The following is a 27,974-nucleotide window of genomic DNA, read 5'->3' as shown; positions in this document are numbered from 1 at the left end:
AAAGGCAAATAAGAACGGCTTATGTATCACTTACGGGTCTAGGTTTCCTTGTTTTTAAACTGTCAAAAAAGGCTTTTGCTGCGGCCCAGTCCTTTTCCTCTCCAGTGTTAGTGACTGCTGGATCGGTAGGTTTGATTTCACTCATATTTGTCCTGGGATGGAAAAGTTCAAAGTCTGATAGTTCCGTAACAGTGATTCCGAATGTAGATGATCAGAACAAGCGCCCACAGGATAGTTTGCGGAAACGTTTGAGAGGTTTCGACGGGCGTGTCTTTTTACCCATGATGCTCATTCGAAAAAAAGGAAAAACACCAAAATGTACATAATAATTAGTTTTAATCACATTACCGGGCTACTTTTTGCATATCGGCCAACCCGCCATATCGTTACATGGAATTTTATCTGGGTGTTTTTACCAATAATTACACAGTAATACATAATTACACAGTAATACCAATAGGCCTGTTGATAACTACACAATTTTCATTTATTTTATGAAACTTTGAATATTACAATAGTATAACTTTATATAACTGTATGCAGCAATACATAACATAGGCTATGTGATACACAAATATAATTCATTTATGTTGCACTATCATATTTTTATACATAATCCATCATACTTTCTAAACATGCAATTATTAAGATAAGTAGCTATTGCAAATAACCTACAATTTTTCATTGCACAGGTAGGCTAAAGTCAGTGTGCGGTGCTCATACAAATCAGCCTGATCTCGCGAGTTTACTTTCGGCTTCGCTAAACGCAACGAGAGCGCAGCGGTCAGAATGGTCTTGGATCAGGCTATCAAACAATGCCCCCCTCCTTCAAACACAAGAATAACCTCTCCCCAGTTTTCACCCCCTCGCTTTGGTTCAATCTGGAACAGAACATAATGGCGGTTGATGGTAAGTAGCCCACACCGGCACAGGTGACCTGCTGTACTCATATAACTTGCATGGGACAGAGCTAGAATGCTTAGTGACAGTACCATTTATTCAGCAAGATAGATGTCTAGTAATGATATACATGCACATTGCGGTGTCTCGTCAGCTTGTGCTGTAGCCTACATAGCCTGCAGAGATGCTGAAGAGTAGCCGCAAAGATGTGGGGATGTTGTGGGATGCGCCGCGTGACACTTTACTGTACCACGCTAAGTGGTCCTGAAGTGGACAGCTATGATACAAAATAAATGTGACTCGGTCATCACGTTGTCTTGACAGAGTCTCACGCATGGACGTGTGCGAGTCCTCATAAATGGTTCGTTAGAAACAGGATAGCATAGCCTAGTAAGTGTTCAAGTTTATTAAAGGATAATGGAATGTGAACTTTACTACTGTTGAAGCCAGATAAATACTGTCAAAGGTAAACTCCTACACTGCCTACATTCAAGGCTGCATGGCTGCTTCTGCGCAATATTGTATCATACACATATATAGGCTACTTGGTCACGTGTTCTCGCACGTTGGTTGGTTGCTATCCGGTCTCAGCACTGGAAGTGTTGCCGTCACACCTGGCAAATGTGATGCTGTGAGAGAGAAGAGAGGAAAGAGTCACTGTCAGCTGGTGAATGTGCTGGTCTTTGGCCAATGCTCATCTATACTTTACTGGTCACCGGTGTAAAGGCAGATGTTTATCAATTACTTATAGCTTTTGTGTAGCCTATATCAATTTTTTATGGGGCAGGCTTCGGCTCACAACACAACATTTCATTGAGCGCAAATAGGAAGCATTTTCTGTAGGCTACAGCTTTTGCAGAGGATATAAAAGCTGCCTATTTGACGATGCGTTTTGTTTTTACCTGACTTGTTTGCTGTATGGTTGATATAAAACATAGAAGGAAAGAGATAGAAAGAGTAGACTCTACTTGTCATATACCGTCAAAGTAAAAACATTATACATGTTTAAGCAGTAGCCTGTGTTGCACTATTGGAGCAACCTCCGTTTATTTTTCAAACATGTCGATGGGAAAGGAGTGCTTTAATCAAGCTGGCTAAGACTGAGTGCATAGGTTGGTGTTTGTGAAAGCTCAGGAGACGGGTTGCTCTGACTGCCCTTGTTGCCTTATTGACCTCAGTGATGTCTTTTTATTTCCTGTGTCTGTAAACTCACCCTCCATAGGGAGTATAGTACACACTCAGTAGTGTAATATGAGGGTGAAAAGTCAAGAGCCTGAACTACAGTAATAAGACTAAGAGCTATAGTACACTCTCTCTGTAGCCACTCAGAACATTAAGTACTACATAGCATAGTGCCAAGTGTGTGTGTGTGTGTGTGTGTGTGTGTGTGTGTGTGTGTGTGTGTGTGTGTGTGTGTGTCTGTTTCTGTGTGTGTCTGTTTCTGTTTCTGTGTGTGTGTGTGTGTGTGTGTGTGCCTTGCATGTGCGCATCTGCCCCGTATCTGTGTGTGTGTGTGTATTTGTGCCTGTGTGTCTTTATTGTCTTATGAGTTTGAAAAGGTTTGAATACAGGGTTAAGAACACTGATCTATTTAAGCAATAAGGCACGAGAGGGTGTGGTATGTGGCCAATATACCATGGCTAAGGGCTGTGGAATGCCTGGATACAGCCCTTAGCCGTGGTATATTGGCCATATACCACAAACCCTCGAGGTAACTATTTGCTATTATAAACTGGTTACCAATGTAATTAGAGCAGTACAAATAAATTATTTTGTCATACACGTGGTATACCACGGCTGTCAGCCAATCAGCCAGTAAGCATTCAGGGTTTAAACCAACTAGTTTATAATTATACCACAGCATGGCTGAATACTCATTTCTGATTGGCTAAAAGGGCATTCTAGAATGGACATTAAAACCAGATAACGGAACAGTTGGAGAAAATATCAGGACAGTTGGAGAAGATATCAGGACAACTTGCAATCATGATGCAATATGCGTCTACACAAGCAGACCGTACACAAACTGAAATTGGATATATTGTTAACGTAGGTGCGACAAGGAAAAACGTAGCTAGCTAGCTTTGATTTGTTTTTGTAGAGACTTATTTTTTTAAGCATCTGATGACCTAACATGGTGGGTGATGAACATGAATTTCTCCTAACCCCTCCGCGGCTAAAGCTGGCAAATCCTCCCACATGTTACATATACTCTGTATACTATAAATTAAACAGTTTTAAGGACAGACACAGTTGTTCTATTCTAAAACCCTATTCAGTTAGGATTCCTCACAGGAATTACATGTAATTAAACACTTGATAACTCCATGAGATTAGTTGGTTGGAGTTAATTAGTGTGTCACCTGCCTCTAATAGCCTTGGTTTACCTCTATGGGAGAGGCTGTGGAGGAGCCGTCATAGGGACCGACATGTGGCACCCTTGAGACGCAGAGCAATATCTTAACTCCTCACCCCTGACGCTCCTATCCCTTTAACCCTTAGGTGGTGGAGGGAGGAGCTGTGGCGTGCATGAGCTCATCTGTGCCAGACGAGGTAAGATCAGGGGGGCGTCCTGTCTGTCTGTCTACATTCTGTCTGTCTATCGTTCTGTCTGTACTCCATTGTACTCTATGTATCTGTGTCTGTCTGCTTGACTGTACTTGTATCCCCCTTAAAAATAGGAAGATGGCTCCATCAAAGCACGTAGCTATCTAACATGCTCAGTTGGATCTTTGGAGTACACATACAGTGCCTTCGGAAAGTATTCAGACCCCTTTACTTTTCCCACATTTTGTTACGTTACAACCTTATTCTAAAATTGATTACATTTGTTTTTTTCCTCCTCAATCCACACACAATACCCCATAATGACATCACAATACCCCATAATGACATCACAATACCCCATAATGTCAAAGTAAAAACAGATTTTTAGAAATGTTTGCAAATGTATATCCCATATACATAAGTATTCAGACCATTTACTCAGTACTTTGTTGAAGCACCTTTGGCAGCGATTACAGCCTCGAGACGTCTTGGGTATGACTCTACAAGTTTGGCACACCTGTATTTGGGGAGTTTCTGCCATTCTTCTCTGCAGATCTTCTCAAGCACTGTCAGGTTGGATGGGGAGCGTCGTTGCACAACTATTTTCAGGTCTCTCCAGAGATGTTCGATCAGGTTCAAGTCCAGGCTCTGGCTGGGCCACTCAAGGACATTCAGAGACTTGTCTCAAAGCCACTCCTGCGTTGTCTTGGCTGTGTGCTTAGGGCCGTTGTCCTGTTGGAAGGTGAACCTTCGTACCAGTCTGGGGACCTGAGTGCTCTGGAGCAGGTTTTCATCAAGGATCTCTCTGTACTTTTCTCTGTTCATCTTTCCCTAAATCCTGACTAGTCTCCCAGTCACTGCCGCTGAAAAACATCCCCACAGGATGATGCTGCCACCACCATGCTTCACCGTAGGGATGGTGAAGGTTTCCTCCAGATGTGACACTTGGCATTCAGGACAAAAAGTTCAATCTTGGTTTCATCAGACTAGAGAATCTTGTTACTCATGGTGTGAGAGTTCTTAAGGTGCCTTTTGGCAAACTCCAAGCGGGCTGTCATGTGCCTTTTACTGAGGAGTGGCTTCCGTCTGGCCACTCTACAATAAAGGCCTGGTTGGTGGAGTGCTGCAGAGGTGGTTGTCCTTCTGGAAGGTTCTCCCATCTCCACAGAGGAACTCTGGAGCTCTGTCAGAGTGACCATCGGATTCTTGGTCACCTCCCTCAGGTTCTTCTCAGCTCAGTTTGGCCGGGCGGCCAGCTCTAGGAAGAGTCTTGGTTGTTCCAAACTTCTTCAATTTAAAAAGGATAGAGGCCACTGTGTTCTTGGGGACTTTCAATGCTGCAGATTTATTTTGGTACCCTTCCCCAGATCTGTGCCTCAACACAATCCTGTCTCGGCGCTCTACGGACAATTCCTTCGACCTCACGGCTTGGTTTTTGCTCAGACATTCACTCTCAACTATGGGACCTTATAGAGACAGGTGTGTGCCTTTCCAAATCATGTCCAATCAATTGAATTTACCACAGGTGGACTCCAACCTAGCTGTAGAAACATCTCAAGGATGATCATGGGAAACAGGATGCACCTGAGCTCAATTTTGAGTCTCATAGTGAAGGGTCTGAATACTTATGTAAATAAGGTATTTCTGTTTAAAAAATGTAATACATATGCAAAAATTTCTAAAAACCTGTTTTAGCTTTGTCATTATGGGGTATTGAGTGTAGATTGATGAGGGAAAAATGAATTTAATGCATTTTAGAATAAGGATGTAACATAACAGAATGTGGAAAAGTCAAGGGGTTTGAATACTTTCCGAATTCACTGCATGTAGGATCTTAATTTGATCACTCTTTTGTTGCTGAGAATGTTTCTGCACTGCAGGAAATGCAAACGTGTAGTGTATTCAAGGTTAAAAAGGCTTCTAAAGTTTGTGATCTCCACTTTAATTGTAATTAACTCCACTTTATTGTTCGTAATGAAAAATGTATCAACCCCTACAAAAAATTTACGTTCATTATAATCCACGTAATAATTCAAATTTCTTGTTGCTAAAGGATTATTTTCCTGCCGCAGCGAACTGTCTCAAATTAAGATCCTACATATGTAGAGGGATACTCAATAGTTATAGTTACAAACTTCTTGAAGATTCTACTGTATATCTGGTTGTGAATTATTAATGGGTGGCATATCAAGTTTTAAAGCTCTTCTCTGGAGAAAGCAGCAGTATTCATGATTTATTTACCACAGAGGTTTTGTTTTCGTATGTGGGGGTCCATGTGTAAGCAACGTTTCCACTACGTGCACTCTATATTTCCTGTAGTAACCTCAAACACACTTACAATGGCACCCTGATAGTGGATCCTGAAAAAGGGTATCAAAACATTGTTGCCATTGCTACCATGCTCAGCTAGCCTGAATGCAAACAATGAATTATGCAAAGAGGAAATATTATAATAAAAGTTTTTTTTTCTTTCTAATCAGTCGTTTTATTGTCCGATCAAAGAATCTCAGATAATCACATGACTTCTTGAATTAGAATTCTGTGGACAAACCTGGTACACATTTGTCAGAGTAACTCGGCTGTCAACATATATATTTCGTTAGTTGAATGTCAAATGTTCATGTTTTCACTTTTAATTACTGATTTTGTGAACTGCGTTTTAAAATATATTGTGGCTGTTACCTGGATACCAGATGCAGCCCTGAGGCTCTGGACTCCAGTTGACAAACTGTCCAGCAGAGCACACGTTGGTGTTTCCTTTCTCTGATTCTCGGTTCATAGACTGCCCCACGCAACCCTACACACTCACCTCCACCACCCGCTTACACACACACACACACACTCACCTCCACCACCCGCTTACACACACACACACACACTCACCTCCACCACCCGCTTACGCACGCACGCACGCACGCACGCACGCACGCACGCACGCACGCACGCACGCACGCACGCACGCACGCACGCACGCACGCACGCACACACACACACACACACACACACACACACACACACACACACACACACACACACACACACACACACACACACACACACACAACCAATCCACTCTGCAGCTGTGGAAAGTCATCATACAAGCCCATCCCATCTGTCCTATGACTGATAAAATGAGTCAGTCGACTGTATCCATGACTTCACTCACCAGCAGCCTCCATGACCAGCAGTCTCCATGACCACCAGCCTCCATGACCGCCAGCCTCCATGACCAGCAGCCTCCATGACCGCCAGCCTCCATGACCGCCAGCCTCCATGACCAGCAGTCTCCATGACCAGCAGCCACCATGACCAGAAGCCTCCATGACTGCCAGCCTCCATGGCTGCCAGCCTCCATGACCAGCAGCCTCCATGACCGCCAGCCTCCATGACCGCCAGCCTCCAGTACCAGCAGTCTCCATGACCAGCAGCCTCCATGACCAGCAGTCTCCATGACCAGCAGCCTCCATGACCAGCAGCCTCCATGACCAGCAGCCTCCATGACCAGCAGCCCCCATGACCGCCAGCCTCCATGACCATCGTCTCCATTGTTTTATTACAGTACTCCTTAGTGAGTGCAGAGTGGGACAACGTGGAGCTCAGGGTACATATTCAAAGGATCAGGTCCCCCTGCCCATAAAATCCCCTTCATTAAGATCTAAAAAGGCTAAATTGCTCCTCTATCAGCACTTGGACTTTGTGAACACGGGCTCAGGTCAGGTTAGCATGGGGTGGCTAACGCTCAGTTAGCATCTGTCAATGAGAGAGGCATCCTGTTACTGCAGGTGTTTGAATTATTTAGGGGCAGTTGACATGTACACAGCAGTACACCACCACACTCCGGTTAGGGACAGGGAGAGGGACATACTGTACAGTACAGTTATGCCTGGCTTTTGGACTTCAGGGACACTTTTGGACTTCAAGGACACCTAACTTGACTCAATTACCAGAATTGTCACCAGTGAGAGAGGATAGGTACTGTAACTGTGTTAGGTGTTGTTGAGAATCGAGGAATTTTTGTACCAAACTTAGAAGATCACCACATGGTCTCCAAGTGTTGTAACAGCTGTTGGTTATGTTGGACTCAATATTAGGATCATAACCAATTTTTATGTTTTTGGACTTTTTAGCATTTTGTTTGTGTAGGACTCAATAATTGTCTTGGATAACCAGATTACCACTAAGAGGAACAACACTGCTGTTTTGACAGAATGGAAAAGTTCGCCGTAGGCTAGACGGTAGGGGCTTCAGACACATCCTCAATGTAAACAAAAGAAAAGCTGCTAGAATGGAGAAGGTGAGCTGTGCCCGTGGGTTTTTGTTCTCTTATCTTTCTCTCTCTCTTTCACTCTTTTCGCTGAGCTTTGACTATCAGTCTATTCGTTTGGGAGAGGAGGACACAGGAGAAGGCACTACTTCTTGTCAGTTGTCAGGCTTCAGTGGTGTCTGCCTGTTGCCATGGTGAGAAGAAGAGATAGTCCACGAGAAGTAGTTCCTTCTAAACTCAGTCAAATCAAATCAAAGTTTATTAGTCACGTGCGCTGAATACAACAGGTGTAGACCTTACAGTGAAATGCTTACTTACAGGCTCTAATCAATAATGCAAAAAAGGTGTTAGGTGAACAATAGGTAAGTAAAGAAATAAAACAACAGTAAAAAGACAGGCTATATACAGTAGCAAGGCTATAAAAGTAGCGAGGCTATATACAGACACCGGTTAGTCAGGCTGATTGAGGTAGTATGTACATGTAGATATGGTTAAAGTGACTATGCATATATGATGAACAGAGAGTAGCAGTAGCGTAAAAGAGGGGTTGGCGGGTGGTGGGTGGGACACAATGCAGATCGCCCGGTTAGCCAATGTGCGGGAGCACTGGGGAAGAGGGCAAGAGGTTGGATGAATGGTGGGCCTTTTCTCTGGAGATGTAGTGTGAACGAGAGCTGTAATGACTTGACTCCTCAGGCAATAGAAGTTTTCATATTGATGATCGTCCGCCCACAATACTCTACCAATGACCCTTCATAGCTCCTGAATTATTCTCAGTGTTCCTGAATTATTCTCAGTGTTCCTGAATTGTTCTCAGTGGCACTGCATGTGCATATCAGATCAAAATTCAGCCTCTCATGTAGACTTTTGAAGTATGTTCTGAACTTTTCTTTCCTCTGGCATCTCTGTTCTATTTTTGTAATTCAACAGCCACTCATGCACCAGTGGCTATTCAATGGCCTGTACACTGAGTGTACAAAACAAAAGGAACATTTGCACCCAGTAAATATAGTAGCTCAGCAATAACAATGGATGCTGCTTAATAACATGATTTATTGTTGGCATACATAAACGTGTCTGCTGAGCTTTGAATTAAAATATTAATCACGTATTGTACTGTAATGGTGAAGCTAACTGTACTGGTGAAGCTAACTGTACTGTAATGGTGAAGCTAACTGTACTGTACTGGTAAAGCTAACTGTACTGTACTGGTGAAGCTAACTGTACTGTACTGTAGGTGATGCTAACTGTACTGTACTATACTGGTGATGCTAACTGTACTGGTGAAGATAACTGTACTGGTGAAGCTAACTGTACTGTACTGTAATGGTGAAGCTAACTGTACTGTAATGGTGAAGCTAACTGTACTGTACTGGTGAAGCTAACTGTACTGGTGAAGCTATCTGTACTGTAATGGTGAAGCTAACTGTACTGGTGAAGCTAACAGAACTGTACTGGTGAAGCTAACTGTACTTTACTGTAATGATGAAGCTAACTGTACTGTACTGTAATGGAGAAGCTAACTGTACTGTACTGGAGAAGCTAACTGTACTGGTGAAGCTATCTGTACTGTAATGGTGAAGCTAACTGTACTGTAATGATGAAGCTAACTGTACTGTACTGTAATGGTGAAACTAACTGTACTGTACTATACTGTAATGGTGAAGCTAACTGTACTGTACTGTAATGGTGAAGCTAACTGTACTGTACTGTAATGGTGAAGCTAACTGTATTGTACTGTAATGATGAAGCTAACTATACTGTACTGTAATGATGAAGCTAACTATACTGTACTGTAATGGTGAAGCTAACTGTACTGTACTGTAATGGTGAAGCTAACTGTATTGTACTGTAATGATGAAGCTAACTGTACTGTACTGTAATGATAAAGCTAACTATACTGTACTGTAATGATAAAGCTAACTGTACTGTACTGTAATGGTGAAGCTAACTATACTGTACTGTAATGATGAAGCTAACTGTACTGTACTGTAATGATAAAGTTAACTGCACTGTACTATACTGGTGAAGCTAACTGTACTGTAATGGTGAAGCTAACTACACTGTACTGTAATGATAAAGCTAACTATACTGTACTATACTGTAATTGTGAAGCTAACTGTACTGTACTATACTGTAATGGTGAAGCTAACTGTACTATAATGGTTTACCCATGACAGCAGGGTTAACTTAACATCCCTACTCTTACGATAAGTGCCATGGGATTTTTAATGACCACAGAGAGTCAGGACACCCTTTGAACATCGCATTCTATAGACGGCACCCTATGTACTGGGCAATGTCCCCTTCATTGTCCTGGGACATTGGGATATCCTTAGACCAGAGGGAAGACTGCTCCTACTGGCCCTCCAACACCACTTCCAGCAGCACCTGGTCTACCACCCAGGGACTGGAATGGTGAAGTTAACTGGTCTGTACTGTAATTATGAAGCTATCAGGTTTCTGCTGTACTATACTGGTGAAGCTATCAGGTTCCTACTATACTATACTGGTGAAGCTATCAGGTTTCTTCTGTACTATACTGGTGAAGCTATCAGGTTTCTGCTGCACTATACTGGTGAAACTATCAGGTTTCTGCTGCACTATACTGGTGAAGCTATCAGGTTTCTGCTGCACTATACTGGTGAAGCTATCATGTTTCTGCTGCACTATACTGGTGAAACTATCAGGTTTCTTCTGTACTATACTGGTGAAGCTATCAGGTTCCTACTGTACTATACTGGTGAAGCTATCAGGTTCCTACTGTACTATACTGGTGAAGCTATCAGGTTTCTGCTGTACTATACTGGTGAAGCTATCAGGTTCCTACTGTACTATACTGGTGAAGCTATCAGGTTTCTGCTGTACTATACTGGTGAAGCTATCAGGTTTCTGCTGCACTATACTGGTGAAGCTATCAGGTTTCTGCTGTACTATACTGGTGAAGCTATCAGGTTTCTGCTGTACTATACCGGTGAAGCTATCAGGTTTCTGCTGTACTATATCGGTGAAGCTATCAGGTTTCTGCTGTATTATACCGGTGAAGCTATCAGGTTTCTGCTGTACTATACTGGTGAAGCTATCAGGTTTCTGCTGTACTATACTGGTGAAGCTATCAGGTTTCTGCTGTACTATACCGGTGAAGCTATCAGGTTTCTGCTGTACTATACCGGTGAAGCTATCAGGTTTCTGCTGTATTATACCGGTGAAGCTATCAGGTTTCTACTGTACTATACTGGTGAAGCTATCAGGTTTCTCTACTCAGCCTACTCACACAGTCTCCTTGGTCTCTGTTTTTGTCTTCTTCTTTGTCTCTATATGTCTGTCTTTTATTCTCTCTCTCTCTCTCTCTCCCTCTCCTCTCCTCTCCTCTCCTCTCCTCTCCTCTCCTCTCCTCCTTCCTCTTCCTCTTCCTCTTCCTCTCCTCTCCTCCCCTCCCCTCAGTCTCTCCAGAGCTGCTAGGAGTCCTATCCTCCATTGCGGCCTTCGTGGCCGTGATGGCTCTCTTTTTTCTTTACGTCAGCAACAAGCTGTCAGTGGAGAGCACCAGCGAGCTGCCACGCCTCGACGACTATAGGCCCAACCAGCAAGGTAAACACATCAAGTGGTACAACACTCAAAGTCTGTAAGCAGTTTGTTTATTGTTCTATGGTCCTAGGCTAGTTTCCTGGACACAGATAAAGCCTAGTTCTGGAATGAAAAGCAAATGTATTGATTCAGGTTTAGGCTTAATGTAGGTTCTGGGGATTGTCCCAAAATGATACAAATAAATCCATATCTGATTGTCTGACAAACAATCACTGTTACGATACATGCTTGTGGATGAGAAGGTCATGCATAGACATTATCCACAAATTGTCCTCCTCATACATGTATAAAGTGTAAGTCATGGATTTCAGACAGTAATACCTGGCCCACACACTCTAATGAACCAAATGTCCCAGCCAGAGCCTGTGATGAGGTGATAAGATAATCTAGAACCAACCAGACAGTGTGGAGAAGGACAGCCGTCAGCAAGTCCACCCAACATGGCGTTCTTCAAGAGCTTTGGGCAGAACCTACCATCTGTAAACATCTCCTCCATCTTGGATTCAGTCAGCAGCAGAGTGGACGACCTAGCCAGCGCCGTCAGTGATGCCACCTACAGCGTCAGTGACCAGCTGACTGAGCTCAGCGACCAGGTCATCAAGAAGGTGCAGACGGAGGAGGAGGAGGCTGCAGAAGCGGCAGAGGGGGGCCAGGACAGCAAGGAAGGAAAGGCCCAGGAAGGGATAGCAGACTCATTCAGGAGCAAAATCAAGAGGCAGGCTTCTGAGGCCTGCTCAAGCTTGGCAGACTACAGCTCCAACCTCAGCCAATCCAATGACTCGAAGAATAACCAATCGAGTGACGTGACAGCAGAGGACTATGTTCCAGCCCAATTGGAATGGGTGTGGAAAGATGGAGGCTGGCGAGTGGTAAAACCAGGGGAGAGTTCTGCAGAGGACAAGGAAAAGGAGGAGAAAAGGAAGGAGGAGGAGAAGACGAAGAAAGAGGAGAAGGAGAAGAGAAAGGCAGAGAAAGACAAGAAGAAGGAGGAGAGGCTGAAACAGGAGGAAGAGAAGAAAAATAGCCATCAAGAGACCATTGAGGAAGAGCCTGAAGATAAAGAAACCAGCTCATTGCCGAAAGAGAACCACACTGCTAGTCAGAACAAAGAGGGCCAGAAAGAGGACAAATCCAATGGGGTCCACCAGAGTGACGACCATAGTGATCCACCACAATCTCTTTGCCCTGAGGAAGAGTCGAGAGCACCCCAAAAGAAAAACAAGGGGAAAGCTGAAGAGGAGGAAGAGAATGAGATGAGTCCCGAGGGAGATGGAGAGACTGAACCTGTAATGTCTCCCGCTTCTGAGAAAAATAAGAAGAAGAGTGACAAGAAGAAAGAGAAAGGGAAAGGGAAGAGAGAGAGCAAGAAGACGAATAAAGAGGATAAAGGTGAGAGGGTGTGCTGCTTCCTACCTGCTCTCTTCTACCACATTCCCCCTCTTCTTCACCTCTACTCTTCATGGCTGTGGCCTGTGGCCTGTGACCTGTGACCTAACTGAAATCTAACTGTTACTCAGTGTTTAGGGTTCTAAACAAATTCAGTTTTTAACAGTCATCGATGGATCAAAATACATCTGTCTGTCGCTGTCATGTTCACTTGTTTTAGTTCTCACGGGTTTCCCTATTTCTCTCAATGATTGTTGTAGATGTGACATCATGGATACAGGGAGAGAGTTTACCAGTTAGAAATATGATAATTCTCTTCTATGATGTTCGTCTAAGATCAACTAAGATCAACTCTAGTGTACGATTTGATCAGTTTGGTATCTATCTGGAGACCATTAAATAGATAGAACAGGGAGATGGAATAGGGGCTTGAAAAGTTAAAAACACATCCTCTATGATCAGGGCCCATATCCACATAGCGTCTCAGAATAGCAGTGCTTGTCTATGATCCCCACCGTGTCCATATAATCTGATTCATTATGATATCAAAGGCCAAACTGATCCTAGATCAGCACTCCTCATTTTGTGAATACGGGCTCTGAGGGTGGAGTTGTGTCTTATGTTGGGCTGATGGTGATGAGGTACTATGATCTTGTGTGGTGTGGTGTGTGTGTGTGTGTGTGTGTGTGTGTGTGTGTGTGTGTGTGTGTGTGTGTGTGTGTGTGTGTGTGTGTGTGTGTGTGTGTGTGTGTGTGTGTGTGTGTATCGGTGTGCACCTATCCAGAGCAGAGCTGCCCAGAGCTTGGCTCTGAGGAGGACAGTGAAGAGGACAGACCAGGGGAACACTCTGAACCTTCAGCCCAGCACAGAGCCTCAGTCTGGGACAACCGACACAAACACACCAGCGACCACAGCAGTGAGGCCTCCGCCGGACAAGGTGAGAAACTCACAGATGTGACAACATACATAGAAAGACACACACACACTCACACACACACGCAGGCAGACAGGCATGCTATGTCTGATTGGAGGAACACGCATAAATCTTTGAAACATTTCCCAAGAGACCTATCAAACATATCCATAACTGTCTTACACAGCCAACAGCATCCAGCGGATGAGACGAGGCTCTCCCCTCAATGAGCTCCAGCCACCCCCGTATCAGGACGAGAATAGTCCGGTCCGGGTGTCTCGCTCGCGTTCTGGGGCGGGGGGCCTGGGGGAGTCGTCCCCAGACGGTAATGGTACACAGCGCTCCAGCGAGGCCAGCGTTGACCCGGACACTGAGAGTTACCTCAACAAGGGCTACGATGAGGATGTACCTAGTGACAGCACTGCCGTCCTGGGACCAGAGGTGAGCTAGGACATAGACGCTCGTATGCCAGATGGGGAACTGTTAGCATGTCCCATAGGGAAATGTGTCACGCTAGCCGGACACGCTCAGTTGCATACCGGATATCTAGCAAATGCAAACAACATAAGCCTATTGGCTAGTACTCTGTTTGGCTATGATAGGCCTACCATCAGTCTCTTACCCCTCACTCACCCAGTGCCATGTCCTGCTTTATGATCCCCCCTCACTGTGTGATGTCACAGATGAAGACTGACTCTGACAGATTCATTCAAATCCATCTTACCATCCTCTCTCTCTCTCTCTCTTTTACCCCCTCTCCCCCACAGGATGGTTCACCCTCCCGTCTCCCCTTCACCCAGTGTTGTGTCCTGCTCTAAGGGCCTATATCTAACCTCACTCTGTGATGTCACAGATGAGGACTGAATCCAACAGATTCATGAATTTCAATGCATCTTTTCCTCCCCTCTATCGTCTTCCTCTCTTTCTCTTTATTTCACCCCCCCAAGGATGGTTCAACCTCCCATCTTCACGTGGGCTATGAGCCCGAGCCGCTGGCCAAGTATGGCACGCTGGACGTGGCCTTCGAGTACGACTCGGGCGAGCAACGCCTTGCCGTCACTGTCACTGCAGCAACCGACATCCCCGCACTCAAACAGACAGGGAACATTGCGTGGCAGGTGGGGGATAAACAAACTAACACTTTACTGTTGTACTTGTCTGTCTTGCACTCACCCTTAAATGTATTTCCTTACTAGCACTGATTTTGTGCAGATGGGGGTTATTTTGAAGAACGTTTGACTTGCAGTGATTGTTTTATGTGGTAGTACCTACCTTAGTAACTACCTTAGTAACTACCTTAGTACCTACCTTAGTAACTACCTTAGTACCTACCTTAGTAACTACCTTAGTAACTACCTTAGTACCTACCTTAGTAACTACCTTAGTAACTATCTTAGTACCTACCTTAGTAACTACCTTAGTACCTACCTTAGTACCTACCTTAGTAACTACCTTAGTACCTACCTTAGTAACTACCTTAGTAACTACCTTAGTACCTACCTTAGTAACTACCTTAGTAACTATCTTAGTACCTACCTTAGTAACTATCTTAGTACCTACCTTAGTACCTACCTTAGTACCTACCTTAGTAACTACCTTCGTACCTACCTTAGTAACTACCTTAGTACCTACCTTAGTAACTACCTTAGTAACTACCTTAGTAACTACCTTAGTACCTACCTTAGTAACTACCTTAGTAACTACCTTAGTAACTACCTTAGTAACTACCTTAGTACCTACCTTAGTAACTACCTTAGTAACTACCTTAGTACCTACCTTAGTACCTACCTTAGTAACTACCTTAGTAACTACCTTAGTACCTACCTTAGTACCTACCTTAGTAACTACCTTAGTAACTACCTTAGTAACTACCTTAGTAACTACCTTAGTACCTACCTTAGTAACTACCTTAGTAACTACCTTAGTAACTACCTTAGTAACTACCTTAGTACCTACCTTAGTAACTACCTTAGTAACTACCTTAGTACCTACCTTAGTATCTACCTTAGTACCTACCTTAGTAACTACCTTAGTAACTACCTTAGTAACTACCTTAGTAACTACCTTAGTAACTACCTTAGTAACTACCTTAGTACCTACCTTAGTAACTACCTTAGTAACTACCTTAGTACCTACCTTAGTAACTACCTTAGTACCTACCTTAGGACCTACCTTAGTACCTACCTTAGTATCTACCTTAGTAACTACCTTAGTACCTACCTTAGTACCTACCTTAGTAACTACCTTAGTAACTACCTTAGTAACTACCTTAGTACCTACCTTAGTAACTACCTTAGTAACTACCTTAGTAACTACCTTAGTAACTACCTTAGTACCTACCTTAGTAACTACCTTAGTAACTACCTTAGTACCTACCTTAGTAACTACCTTAGTAACTACCTTAGTACCTACCTTAGTAACTACCTTAGTAACTACCTTAGTACCTACCTTCGTACCTACCTTCGTACCTACCTTCGTACCTACCTTAGTTGAATGTACTGAGTCACCCTGGATAAGAGCTTCAGCTTCAGTTAAAATGATTTTGAAATTATACAGAAAAGAGGCATACTATATTATAACCCATTCATGCATATAGCAAGTTATAAAGCATTATAACTATAATAAAAAATACTACATGCCATTTAGCAGACGCTCTTATCCATATCGACTTAAACTCATGCGTGCATTTCATATGGGTGGCCCCAGCGGGAATCAAACCAACGATCCTGAAGTTGCCAGTGCTATGATCTACTGACTGAGCCACAGGATTAGGGTCGCAAAAGTACGGGAACTTTCAATAAATTCCCTGGTTTCCCGAAATCCCAGTTGGAGGATTCCTGGAATCAGCAGGGAATAAGCAGGAAATAAGGAATCCTCCAACCATGATTCTGGAAAACCAGGGATTTTATTGAACGTTCCTGGAATTTTTCAACCACACACAGGATACATGTATGTTTTAAGTCAAATGTTATCTGTAAATCAAAATGTAGGTGCACCTGGTGCTGCTGCCCACTAAGAAGCAACGTGCCAAGACGGGGGTGCAGAGGGGGCCGTGCCCCATGTTCACAGAGACCTTCGGCTTTACCCGGGTGGAGCAGGGGGCGCTGGCGGACCACGCCATCAGGTTCCGTCTCTACAGCGTTAGGAGGATGAAGAAGGAGAAGGTGCTGGGAGAGAAGGTGTTCTACTTGACCAAACTCAACCTGCAGGGCAAGATGGCTCTGCCCGTTACACTGGAGCCTGGCACAGCACTAACAGTGAGTGGCTGGGGAGATAGGGCTGGTGGTGGAGAGGGGGGTGTGTGTGTGGGAGGAGTCTGTTTGTGCAAATTCTCACCATAGAAGTCTGATTTGTATGATATGAACAAAGATAAATGACCAGTAGAAGCTATCGTTTAAAATGCATGCACTATAATGGTACAGTATCTCGTAGACTGACCCTTAGACAAAGCATAGTCTCACACAATCCAAGCCATCCAGTTGCATTGTACTGATTCCCACCAAGGCCACTCTCATACCAAGGCCTCTCTGTAACTCTGTATGTGGTGTTAGCGGTCCTCTCCTGTCTCCCTATACAGGGCTGTGGGTCGTTGGTGAGTGTGTCTCGCAGCGTGGCAGCTTTGTCCTACCGCTCTACATGGGACTCCACACCAGAGATCCTGCTGGGGCTCATCTATAACTCCACCACTGGCAGGCTCTCTGCAGAGGTCATCCAGGGCAGACAGTTCAACAACACAGCCTCAGACAAACCTCCTAGTGAGTGGACATCACATATGGATGACATCACTTATTGATGACATCACATATGGATGACATCACATATGGATGGGCTCTCTTCTGTTGTATCTTTAATAATGGTATGTAGAAGTAGTAGGGTAGCTATAGTAGTAGGGTATCTATAGCAGCAGGGTAGCTATAGTATCAGGGTAGCTATAGTATCAAGGTAGCTATAGTAGTAGGGTAGCTATAGTAGTAGGGTAGCTATAGTAGTAGGGTAGCTATAGTAGTAGGGTAGCTATAGCAGCAGGGTAGCTATAGTATCAAGGTAGCTATAGTAGTAGGGTAGCTATAGTAGTAGGGTAGCTATAGTAGTAGGGTAGCTATAGTAGCAGGGTAGCTATAGTAGTAGGGTAGCTATAGTAGCAGGGTAGATATAGTAGCAGGGTAGCTATAGTAGTAGGGTAGCTATAGTATCAGGGTAGCTATAGCAGCAGGGTAGCTATAGTATCAGGGTAGCTATAGTAGTAGGGTAACTATAGTATCAGGGTAGCAATAGTAGTAGGGTAACTATAGAATCAGGGTAGCTATAGCATTCCTGGGTTGAAATAGTAGTGCATTGGTTCCATTGTGCCAGGCAAGCTCAATCAAGCGCAGCTTAAGTATTCTAAAGAAACAAATGCTATTTGAACCCAGGTCTGTACATGAGACAGGGATGGAAGGCATTGCTCTCTTCTACTATAAGACATAGTTGATCATGTTATTGAGTAGGGTAGCTATAGCATTAAAATGTTGATTTGAATAGATTTGAATAACATGTTTTATTATTGATGGTGGAATAACCTCTATATTCTTGCCTCTTATTTACTTACTTTCAGTGTTTTATCCTCTCTCTAAACTGTCTTTCCTTTTATCCTCTCTAAACTCTCTTTCCTTCCTGTTTTCCTCTTCTCTCCTCGTTCCTTCCTGGCCCTTTGTGTGTTGTGTCCCAGACGGTCTGTTTTGTTGTATAAAACAGCTAATAGGGGGACAACTTTATATCATGAGAGGTGAGTCCTCTGCTATCAATCCATACACCTGTTCTATCTATACCAGAGACTCTGTGTCTGCTCCTCTCCGATAATGTTGGCATATCGTGAAAGAGAACCGAAAAATTTCTGGGATCGAAAATGACACTATCCACAGGCCGTTCTTCACTGTTATGTTCATTAATCTTCACTAGATGGCAGCCTCTCACCATGCTCTCCCCTTCTCTCACTCCCTCCCTACATCCTCAGACACCTATGTGAAGCTGACCATGCTGGACTCCAAGGGCAAGGAGATGTCCAAGTGCAAGACATCGGTGTGCCGCGGTCAGCCCAACCCCACTTACAAGGAGACCTTTGTCTTTCAGGTGAGAGAGAGAGACAGAGAGCAAGAGACAGAGAGAGAGACAGAGAGACAGTGAGAGAGACAGAGAGATAGACAGAAAGAAAGAGAGAGACAGAGAGAGAGAGAGAGAGACAGTGAGACAGAGAAGGGATATAGAGACAGACAGAGAGAAACAACCCACCCCATCTCTGTTGTCTTCCAGGTGGCCCTCTTCCAGCTGTCCGAGGTCTCCCTGGTGGTGTCGGTGTACAGCCGAAGGAGCAGCATGAAGGCCAGGGAGAAGGTGGGCTGGCTGTCCCTGGGGCTCAACAGCACTGGAGAGGAGCAGCAGGCACATTGGAGCCAGATGAAGGAGGCCGAGGGACAGCAGGTGTGCCATTGGCACACGCTCTTGGAATCTTGAACAGGTCTTGATGAGAATCACCAGATTTGATCTTGTTGACAAAGAATAAGCTGTATAAATATATGTGAAATTAAATGGTTAAATAGGAGGAGGAATACGTTGGAGGAAGAGGAAGATTGCGGGGTATGTTGACCTCAGTGTCGAGAGAGAGAATGGGTTCCATGACCTTCATTCAGAGAAGCAGACGAGGAGCTGTGAGGAACCATCCACCTATACTATGCACCTGGTGTGGGATGTGTGTGAGGGTGCCCTGGTGTGGGATGTGTGTGAGGGTGCCCTGGTGTGGGATGTGTGTGAGGGTGCCCTGGTGTGGGATGTGTGTGAGGGTGCAGCGCTTTGAGAAGGACGTGGATTCCACTTGGAGTCTCCCGTTCACTGACAGCTGCTTTACAACTCTTTAATCGGTAAACGGTAAACCAGCCACTTAATCTGAGACAGACTGGTCTGGTTGACAGACTGACTGGTGCTAAACTCCCAGCTCCAGTCATTGTCGATGGGGTCATCAAAGTCAGACTCATCTTTGTAATAACAGCTGATAGACCTCAACGGTGAAATGGACACCTCTGGCCATGAAATGGACACCGCTGGTCATGAAATGGACCATTCAGTCTCAGATTGAGAACAATTTTGTGTCATTCATTTCCCATATTCTGGTCCACAATAGTATATCTTCATGTAATTGTTTACAGAAGATGATCAAAATACGACCATACATATCTCCTACAATGGACCATTTTCATCCTGAACCGAGGACCAAAGAGTGTGGAGAAGAACAGCGACTACAACAAACCGTTCTTCCGGGGTTGTACTGACCATATAAAGAGAATGACTAGAAGGGACTAAGCCCCTGAGACCATGGCAATTTGACTGGAACACTCACGGGTTCACTCAATATGGCTGACATTTCTATGGTACTGTCCTCAAATGACACCAGCATCAGACATTTCTCATCTGAAGCTCGCATCCATCGACAACGAGGATGATGAAATGGAATACTGTTACCATGACTGTTAGAGCCAGCTGGGCCTGTAATAGTCTGCAACAACTACAGTGCCTAGAAAAAGTCTACAACCCCTTTGGATTTCTTAAAATGTTATTGTGTCACAAAGTGGTATTAAAATGGATTTAATTCAAATTTTTTGGTCAACGATCTACACAAAATACGATGAAATGTCAAAATGTTTTTACGATTAATGAAGAAAAAAATGCAATACTTGACTAAGGAACCTTCTATATATTGTACTGTATGTATGGGGGACAGAGGAAGGGGTAGTCATTCAAAAAATCCTGTCAACCACTATTATTTCACACAGAGTGAGTCCACATAACTTATGTGATTTGTTAAGCCACAGTTTACTTCTGAACTAATTTAAGCTTTCTTAAACAAAGGGGGTGAATACCTATGCAACAACTATATTTTTGTTATTTAATTTGTATTAATTTGTAAAAATTTGTAGAATCTTCTTTTCACTTTGACATTATGGAGTATTTTGTGTAGATCAATGACAAAAAAACTGCAATTAAATATTTTTCAATCCCACTTTGTAATGCAACAAAATGTGGAAAAAAGTTCAAGGGGGTTTAGACTTTCTATAGGCACTGTATGCTAATGAGCAATGCTTATTTATTCCGTTTACATTCTCGTTACATTATGCAATATCCATTTGACAGATTCATTTTTCGTCTTATTTTAGGGGTTTCTTTTTACGGCTGTTTCATCTCCCGATGCATTGTTTGTTACACGTCTTTTTGTTGTGGTCATCTGAATCATCATTTGAGAATAGAAAAACAGTATGAGTTTTGTTGTGGCTCACTGGGTTGTCTTTTAAACATTGTTACAGAATCAAACACAGCACTGTACCTAAATAGTCAACAACCTTTTCTGAGCCAAGATCACTTTCTGAGTCAAAATGCAAGCTGAGATCTACCGCTCAGATTTTTTGTAAACATGACTGAAAAATCTTAAGCCTATGCAACATTAACCAATTAAAAACAGTTCTGTAGCAATGAGGCCCAATACATTATCACTGCATTGGCTATGCTTGAATTGCCCTGCCAATGTTGTTCTTCTCAGGTCATTTTGAAGTTAAATTTAAAACATTTAGGTATATGATCACACTGGTAATAGATAATTTGTTGTAGTACTTGTGAGGCACAAATTAGTGAGCAGAATAATTTGCTTCTTTTTTTGTACTGGATTGATGGGCTGCATCTGATGGTCAATCTGAGGGGAGGGAGGGAGCCTCTCACTCACGGTCCCTCCACACTCCTTCCCTCCGTGGAGAAAAGGGGACAGTCTTCCAGCTGATGGTGAAACTCAAATCACACTGCATTACTTCTGCCTCATGCACAAATGAATGTTGTTACTCCTATGACCAGAGAAAGTGAAATATTCCTCGATTTAAAAAAAGACAAGCTACTAATAATAACAAGGCAAGCTTATCGGAACACTTTGCTATACTCATTCATTGCAGCTGCAGTGCTGGTGGCTTATAAAGCTTATATGGCTTATAAAGGTGTTGAAGTGTTCACACTGTTGAATAAGAACTTGAACATAAACTTACATATAAAAACAGCAGCTCTTCACTGTATTCGTTGGGTCTCTTTGCTGTGCAACGAGACTTATTTTTAAAGTCTATGGCTCGAGAATACTGTGCAGACACCATGATCTGAGCTATCTGTTTGGCCAGCGGTATGCCTATAGGGGCATTTGATTGGCTCTCTGGGAACAATTTACCTTCCCGGTACTAGGGCAGCAGAATCAAGTGCACATACCGCCAACAGCGTGAAACGCATAAAAGAAATAGGAATGCAAGGCTTTATCGTTGTTTTTTTACAGAAATAGTTGGTGATCGACTAGGAATGCCTTAGAGATCGACCGGTTGGTGGCCAACCCAGCACCTTTAATGTGTCACAAATTAGAGCTATTGTATCACCCTGCATGAATGGCATGACATCTCCACACTATGTTCTTCCATGGAAATATAATCTAGTTATTCTATTTCTATGTAGAGAATCCCTGGTGAGGAATAGACCTACTGTATGACAAGCAGCATTCCACACAGTAGTATCCTCCTGACTGAAGCAGGACTGGATGCACATTTCACTGTGAAACATGTTGGATGGCAGAGGTGAACACTAGTAGTAGCACCCATGTTTACTGTAACAAGAACCTCCTCCTCACTCCTGGCTGGAGCAGCGGGGTGCGGGGGTGTATTCTCTCATCTCTCTGTGATGTCAGAGGCTCAGTGTTTAGTTCAGGCATGTTTCCCAACGCCCCACACTCCACTCCCATTGGGCCAGGGGTCCTGCAGCAAACAGTCACACCTCACAACACAAAGTCCTGTGGAATGGAGTCACTGTGACAATCTCAATTGCATACTCCTCACGTCCACTCTCCTCGCCTCCTCAAAACCCGATTGGATGAGAAAACCAGAGCTCTCTCCCCTGTGACCTTCTCCTCCAATGGGTTTTGAGGAGGCGAGGAGTATGCAATTGAGATTCTCCCATGGTGAGATTGGTGACACATTGCTCTAGTCTAGTTTGAGACCCAGTTTGCTGACTGAACTAAATCCCATAGTCTATCTTGCAGTATCATCGACTAAGCTGAACAAGCTCATGAAGTGGCTAATAACACGTGGGTTGAGTGAATGAAGCAATGCATGTCAGGAATGTAGGCCTACTGTTCTATTTCTGCGGTAAAGGAGGAGACAGGGAGCTGGACGACGAAAGAACGACACGAGTCAGAGCCATGTTTTTAACCAACTTTAATTCCATGTTTGGCCTTCAATGGTTTGTTTTACCCTGTCATCATTGGTCAGTCTGGTACAGAACAGGGCTGGCAGTAGTAGTTGCAGGTGCTAGTCCAGGGCCCTATTCATTAGGGAACACAAGCAAACAGCTTTAGTGTTGTTTTTTCAACTAAATTAAAACAAGCCTTTCTTATTGGACTAAATCCAGATATTCCCTCTGCTTCAGTCTGTTTGGTGTATAATGAACAAGACCCAGGGTTGGGTGAGGGACAGTCACAGGAGCACAGTTTCAGAACACTTAAACACCTAGCTAAAGGAATGAGTGTCGGCTTTTTCCTGGCCCTCTTTCCTTGCTTGTTGCCACGGCCAAACCTCCTGTGCCACTGGCCCCGAAGAAAACTGAAAGGGGCAGGATGGAGGTGGGAGTTCCACTGTGTGAGACGTCACCCGGCCAGACCCCTCCCTGCCCCAGGAAACGTCAGAAGTCTGTCAGCCAGGTAATTATGCAGGGAACATCTGGAGCTCAAACTGAAGCTACTGCTATGTGCAAGTGCACCTTAGTGCAAATGGATTGACCCAGTCATAAAACAGGTTTAACTGAGTTTGAGCACATACCCAGACTGTTGTTGTCTCAAAGTCCTGATCTCAGATCAGTTTTGCTTTTCACCTGTCAGAGGTTCCGGTTAAGATTGGTGCAGGCTAGAGCTGATCCCAAGTCTGCAATTTAGGGCAAGTTTTACGACGTGCAGTCAATGCCACATAGAGCTACCGCTTTCAAGGAGCAGGTACACTAATCCTGACACATAAGAAATCACACTACGACCTCTGACGAGCCGTCAACCAGGCAAAGCCTCAATACAGGACTAAAATCGAATCCTACTACACCGGTTCTGACACTCGGATGTGGCAGAGCTTGCAAACGATCAAGGATTACAAAGGGAAACCCAGTCATGAGCTGCCTAGTGACGCAAGCCTACCAGACGAGGGAAATGCCTTCTATGCTCGCTTCGAGGAATGCACGAGAGCACCAGCTGTTCCGGACGACTGTTTGATTTCGCTCGCCATAGCTGATGTGAGTAAGACCTTTAAACAGAATAACATTCACAAGGCCGCGGGGGCAGATGGGTTACCAGGACGGGTACAAAGAGCATGCTCTAATCTGGCAAGTGTCTTCACTGACATTTTCAACCTACAGGACCCTCAGGAGGATGAAAAGATTCAGCATGGGCCCTCAGATCCTCATAAAGTTCTACAGCTGTACCATCTTGACTGGCTGCATCATCGCTTGATATGGCAACTGCTTAGCATCCAACCGCAAGGCGCTACAGCGGGTAGTGCATCACTGGGGCTGAACTTCCTGCCATCCCAGACCTTAATACCAGGCGGTGTCAGAGGAGGGCCCTAAAAAATTGTCAGACTCCAGCCACCCAAGTCATAGACAAGCGGTACCTATGCACCAAGTCTGAAACCAATAGAACCCTGAACAGCTTCTACCCCCAAACCTTAAGATTGCTAAATAGTTAACCAAATAGCTACCCGAACAGCTTCCACCCCCAAACCTTAAGATTGCTAAATAGTTAACCAAATAGCTACCTGAACAGCTTCCACCCCCAAACCTTAAGATTGCTAAATAGTTAACCAAATAGCTACCTGAACAGCTTCCACCCCCAAACCTTAAGATTGCTAAATAGTTAACCAAATAGCTACCCGAACTATCTGCACTGACCCCCTTTTGCATCAACTCTTGACTCATCACATACGCTGCTGCTAGTGCTTATTATCTATCTTATTGCCAAGTCACTTGACCCCTACCTATATGTACATATCTACCTCAATTACCTCATTCCCCTGCACATCAACTCTGTACTGGTACCCCGTGTATATAGCCAAGTTATCTTTACTCATTGTGTATTTATTCCTTGTGTTATTATCGTTCTATTATTCTCTCTACATTGTTGGGAAGGGTAAGTAAGCATTTCACTGTTAGTCTACACCAGTTCTTTACAAAGCATGTGACAAATAACACTTGATTTGATTTTCATTAGTGTTGTAATGGGGTCCACTGATGCAGGGTCAGTCAGAGGAGCAGGTTCCGTTGTCTGAGAGCTAATGACCAAGATCACGTTCCATTTTATTGCAGTCATTTCTATTCACAAACCCCTTTAGAAGCAAGCCTTAGATGATCCATTTAATATATTCAATTAAATAAATATACAGAAAGTATGTGGAGCGATAATGTTGAGTTCTATAAAAGTAGCCTCCCAGAGTAAGACCGATCCTATTTTCTGATCAACAGTGCTGTCATCTCTCCTGAATCATCTCAAATAAAGGATGTATTGTTAGTTTAGATCATCCAGTCAAATAAATGGAATGAAGCCAGAAATGGTCAAAGTACATTAATTAATAAGAGCTGCATAGTACAAGGGCGGGCGCTGCCATTTTAATAGCTGAGGGACCATTTTTGGGGGGGATGGGGGTGGCCGAGGTGGAAGAGTACCGTCTAACGGGGAAGGGGGGGTATCAGACTGCATTGTGCACTTTACAAAACATTGTGCTGTTTTTCAGCATATAACATCGTACCTATTTGGCAAAGAAAACATTCATCGGGCATCAAATCGTTATGAAATGAAACTTGAGGGACCGACATGGAGACGCTGTACAGAGAAGAAGCTCCTTTTGAAGGTTCAAACTGAATGGAACTGTAACCTTTGACATGATTGGACCATGATGATGAGAGACAGAAACACCAAAACATCTTCAGAGTCGAAATAAGCTTATTTTTCAATTCCTTGTACAATTGCCCAATTGATGCTCCCGCGGGAAGTTTCCCCTAGGTACTGATCTGGAATCAGCTTCCCCTCCCCAATCCTAACATTAACCATTAGTGGGAGAAGTTAAAGACTGACCCAAGATCATCATCTAGGGGCAACGTCACCCTACTCCATTACTGAACACTTAATTAGGACTACTCAGACATTTAACAATAACCATTGGGTAGATCAATATCACTAACGTCCAAAAAGTCAGAAAAAAGCCAAGGTCTGACTTTACACCATTGTAGTCTGCTGTAGGCTTAATGAATGTGTTAGGTAATGGGATTCCAACTAATACAGTTTCCTATGAATATTTGACAGATTTCTCTGATAAACTTGTAGAACTTGTGGCATAATGGTCCTGTAGTCTCCATCTGAGGTCATTTAAAGACAGAATGACAAAGACCACTTTCTAGCTTAGTTTAGGACTGCCCATAGAAATATCATCTACTGGTCTGAGGGCCTTTACCCGTTCTACTGATTCTATGGGTCAGCTAATAACAAGAGGTCCTGGTGACGACTGACCATCCCACATGGAGATTTACACTATTAAACACCACGTAAAAAAAATAACAAGATCATTGAATAGAATACTTCTACAACCATCAGTGCTTCTCTCACGGTTTCATATACAAGAGTAGAGTAAATACATGTAAAATGAGTACCAAAAATAAAATAAACGACAAAAAACAAAACAATTTGTGCAATGACAAATGGGGTATGCCTTTGTTTATCTCTCAAAAGGTGAAATGTCTAGCTAGCAATTCAGGAGCTCAGGGCTGGCCCACGTGACAGTCCAGTGTCTCATTCTCACCCTGGGTCAGTTTAAAACCAGTCCGTTGTCTAGGTATCAATTCAGGAGCTCAGGGCTGGCCCACGTGACAGTCCACTGTTTCATTCTCTCCCTGTGTCAGTTTAAAACCAGTCCGTTTACAATGGCAGTTTGAGTTTGTCTCGCAGAGTCAAGTTAAGTCACTGTCCTTGGACAGGCAGTGTTGCCAGCGTCCTCTCCTCTTTCTCTCTGCAGGCCCATAACAAGCTAAATGAAATCTGTGTAGTAGTTGATGATGTAACACACATGAACGACATGATGAAGAATACAATTACGTTAAAAAATGAAAAGGCTTCTTGATTGGCAGAGGTTCTTCTCAGCTTCCAGCCTATCAGAGGTTCCAGTGAAGGTGTGGTCTGTGTCATTCGTCCAAGATCCATTCCTGGGTTTAAGCCCTCATCCCAAAACCTCCCTCTTTCTCACAACCAGTCCTCTCTGCTCTCTCTTCCGTCCTGCCTGAGTTCCTCACTCTCTAGCTCCGTTCTGCCCAACGTTCTTAGCTGGGCCTAGCCCTGGGCTAGATGAACTTGAAGCACTTAGTCTTGTCGTGGGGTAGGCGCGTTTTGAAGAGCACAGAGTCCACGCGGAACTGCGTGTAGAGTAAGGGCATGTAGCCGTACACCTTGACAAAAAAGTTGATGCACTTGTGGCGCTCGTGGAAGTGAGAGTCGTCATGCGACAGGGCCTGAGGGCAGCCGGGGCAGCGGAAGGTCCAACGAGACGTCACCTGAGATGGGGAGAGAGGGGGAATATGTGAGTGTGTGAGTTTGTATAAATATCTAATTACAATGTAACAACCATTTTTATTGCTTTGTTGATACTGTGAACATGCAGTCGTAACATATGGTCGTACACGGAGTATACCCAGCATTGCGTTGCACCCACCCATTGCCCGCAGAACAGCTTCAATTCATTGGGGCATGGACTCTACAAGGTGTCAAAAGCGTTCCACAGGGATACTGGCCCATGTTGACTCCAATGCTTCTCACAGTTGTGTCAAGTTGGCTGGATGTCCTTTGGGTGGTGGACCATTCATGATACACACGGGAAACTGTTGAGCCTGAAAACCCCAGCAGCATTGCAGTTCTTGACAAAAAACGGTGCGCCTGGCACCTACTACCATACCCCGTTCAAAGGCACTTAAATATTTTGTCTAGCCAATTCACCCTCTGAATGGCACACATACACAATCCATGCCTCAATTGTCTCAAGGCTTAAAAATCCTTCTTTAACCTGTCTCCTCCCCGTCATCTACACTGATTGAAGTGGATTTAACAAGTGACATTAATAAGGGATCATAGCTTTCACCTGGATTCACCTGGTCAGTCTATGTCATGGAAAGAGCAGGTGTTCTTAATGTTTTGTACTCTCAGTGTGTGTCAATGAATACTAGCACAGAAAGCTATTGAGCCAGTAACTGAAAGGTCGCTGGTTAGAATCCCTGAGTCGACTAGGGGAAAAATCTGCCAATGTGCCCTTAAGAGAGGCA

The 27,974-nt window shown here is 44.0% G+C and overlaps 3 protein-coding genes across 9 annotated transcripts in view; 1 reads left to right on the top strand and 2 right to left on the bottom strand.

Moving 5' to 3' along the window:
• Window positions 1–309, bottom strand: part of LOC139582582 (cytosolic 5'-nucleotidase 1A-like) — a 45,642-nt gene extending 45,333 nt beyond the window's left edge. For both annotated transcript variants that reach the window (XR_011676384.1, XM_071412712.1), the window contains exon 1: window positions 35–309. Coding sequence is in view for 1 of the 2 variants with exons in the window: in XM_071412712.1 (XP_071268813.1) it covers window positions 35–145 (111 nt within the window). In the remaining variant the exon portion in view is untranslated. The remainder of the gene's footprint in view (window positions 1–34) is intronic.
• Window positions 296–21,666, top strand: LOC139582579 (synaptotagmin-14-like). Of its 4 annotated transcripts, XM_071412707.1 has the most exons (12): window positions 296–909; window positions 3,403–3,453; window positions 11,156–11,302; window positions 11,656–12,688; window positions 13,470–13,622; window positions 13,786–14,039; window positions 14,546–14,716; window positions 16,589–16,855; window positions 17,176–17,353; window positions 18,307–18,363; window positions 18,592–18,707; window positions 18,888–21,666. In XM_071412707.1, the coding sequence occupies exons 4-12, from the start codon at window positions 11,740–11,742 to the stop codon at window positions 19,086–19,088; spliced, it is 2,346 nt and encodes a 781-aa protein (XP_071268808.1). In that variant the 5' UTR covers window positions 296–909; window positions 3,403–3,453; window positions 11,156–11,302; window positions 11,656–11,739; the 3' UTR covers window positions 19,089–21,666. The 4 variants fall into 4 exon arrangements, with proteins under 4 accessions (XP_071268808.1, XP_071268810.1, XP_071268809.1 ...); XM_071412709.1 differs by lacking the exon at window positions 11,656–12,688; XM_071412708.1 differs by lacking the exon at window positions 18,307–18,363.
• Window positions 21,667–22,838: 1,172 nt separating this feature from the next.
• Window positions 22,839–27,974, bottom strand: part of LOC139582578 (exostosin-like 3) — a 60,476-nt gene continuing 55,340 nt past the window's right edge. For 2 of the 3 annotated variants that reach the window (XM_071412705.1, XM_071412706.1), the window contains one exon: window positions 22,839–27,212. In XM_071412705.1, the coding sequence (XP_071268806.1) occupies window positions 27,003–27,212 (210 nt within the window). In that variant the 3' untranslated portion in view covers window positions 22,839–27,002. The remainder of the gene's footprint in view (window positions 27,213–27,974) is intronic. The other variant, XR_011676383.1, reaches the window with a different exon arrangement.

The sequence above is a fragment of the Salvelinus alpinus genome, chromosome 8 (genome assembly GCF_045679555.1).
Source record: "Salvelinus alpinus chromosome 8, SLU_Salpinus.1, whole genome shotgun sequence".
NCBI classification, from domain to species: Eukaryota; Metazoa; Chordata; class Actinopteri; order Salmoniformes; family Salmonidae; genus Salvelinus; species Salvelinus alpinus.
The sequence above is the reverse complement of the archived record's forward strand: the minus strand, read 5'-3'. Positions and strand labels throughout refer to the sequence as shown.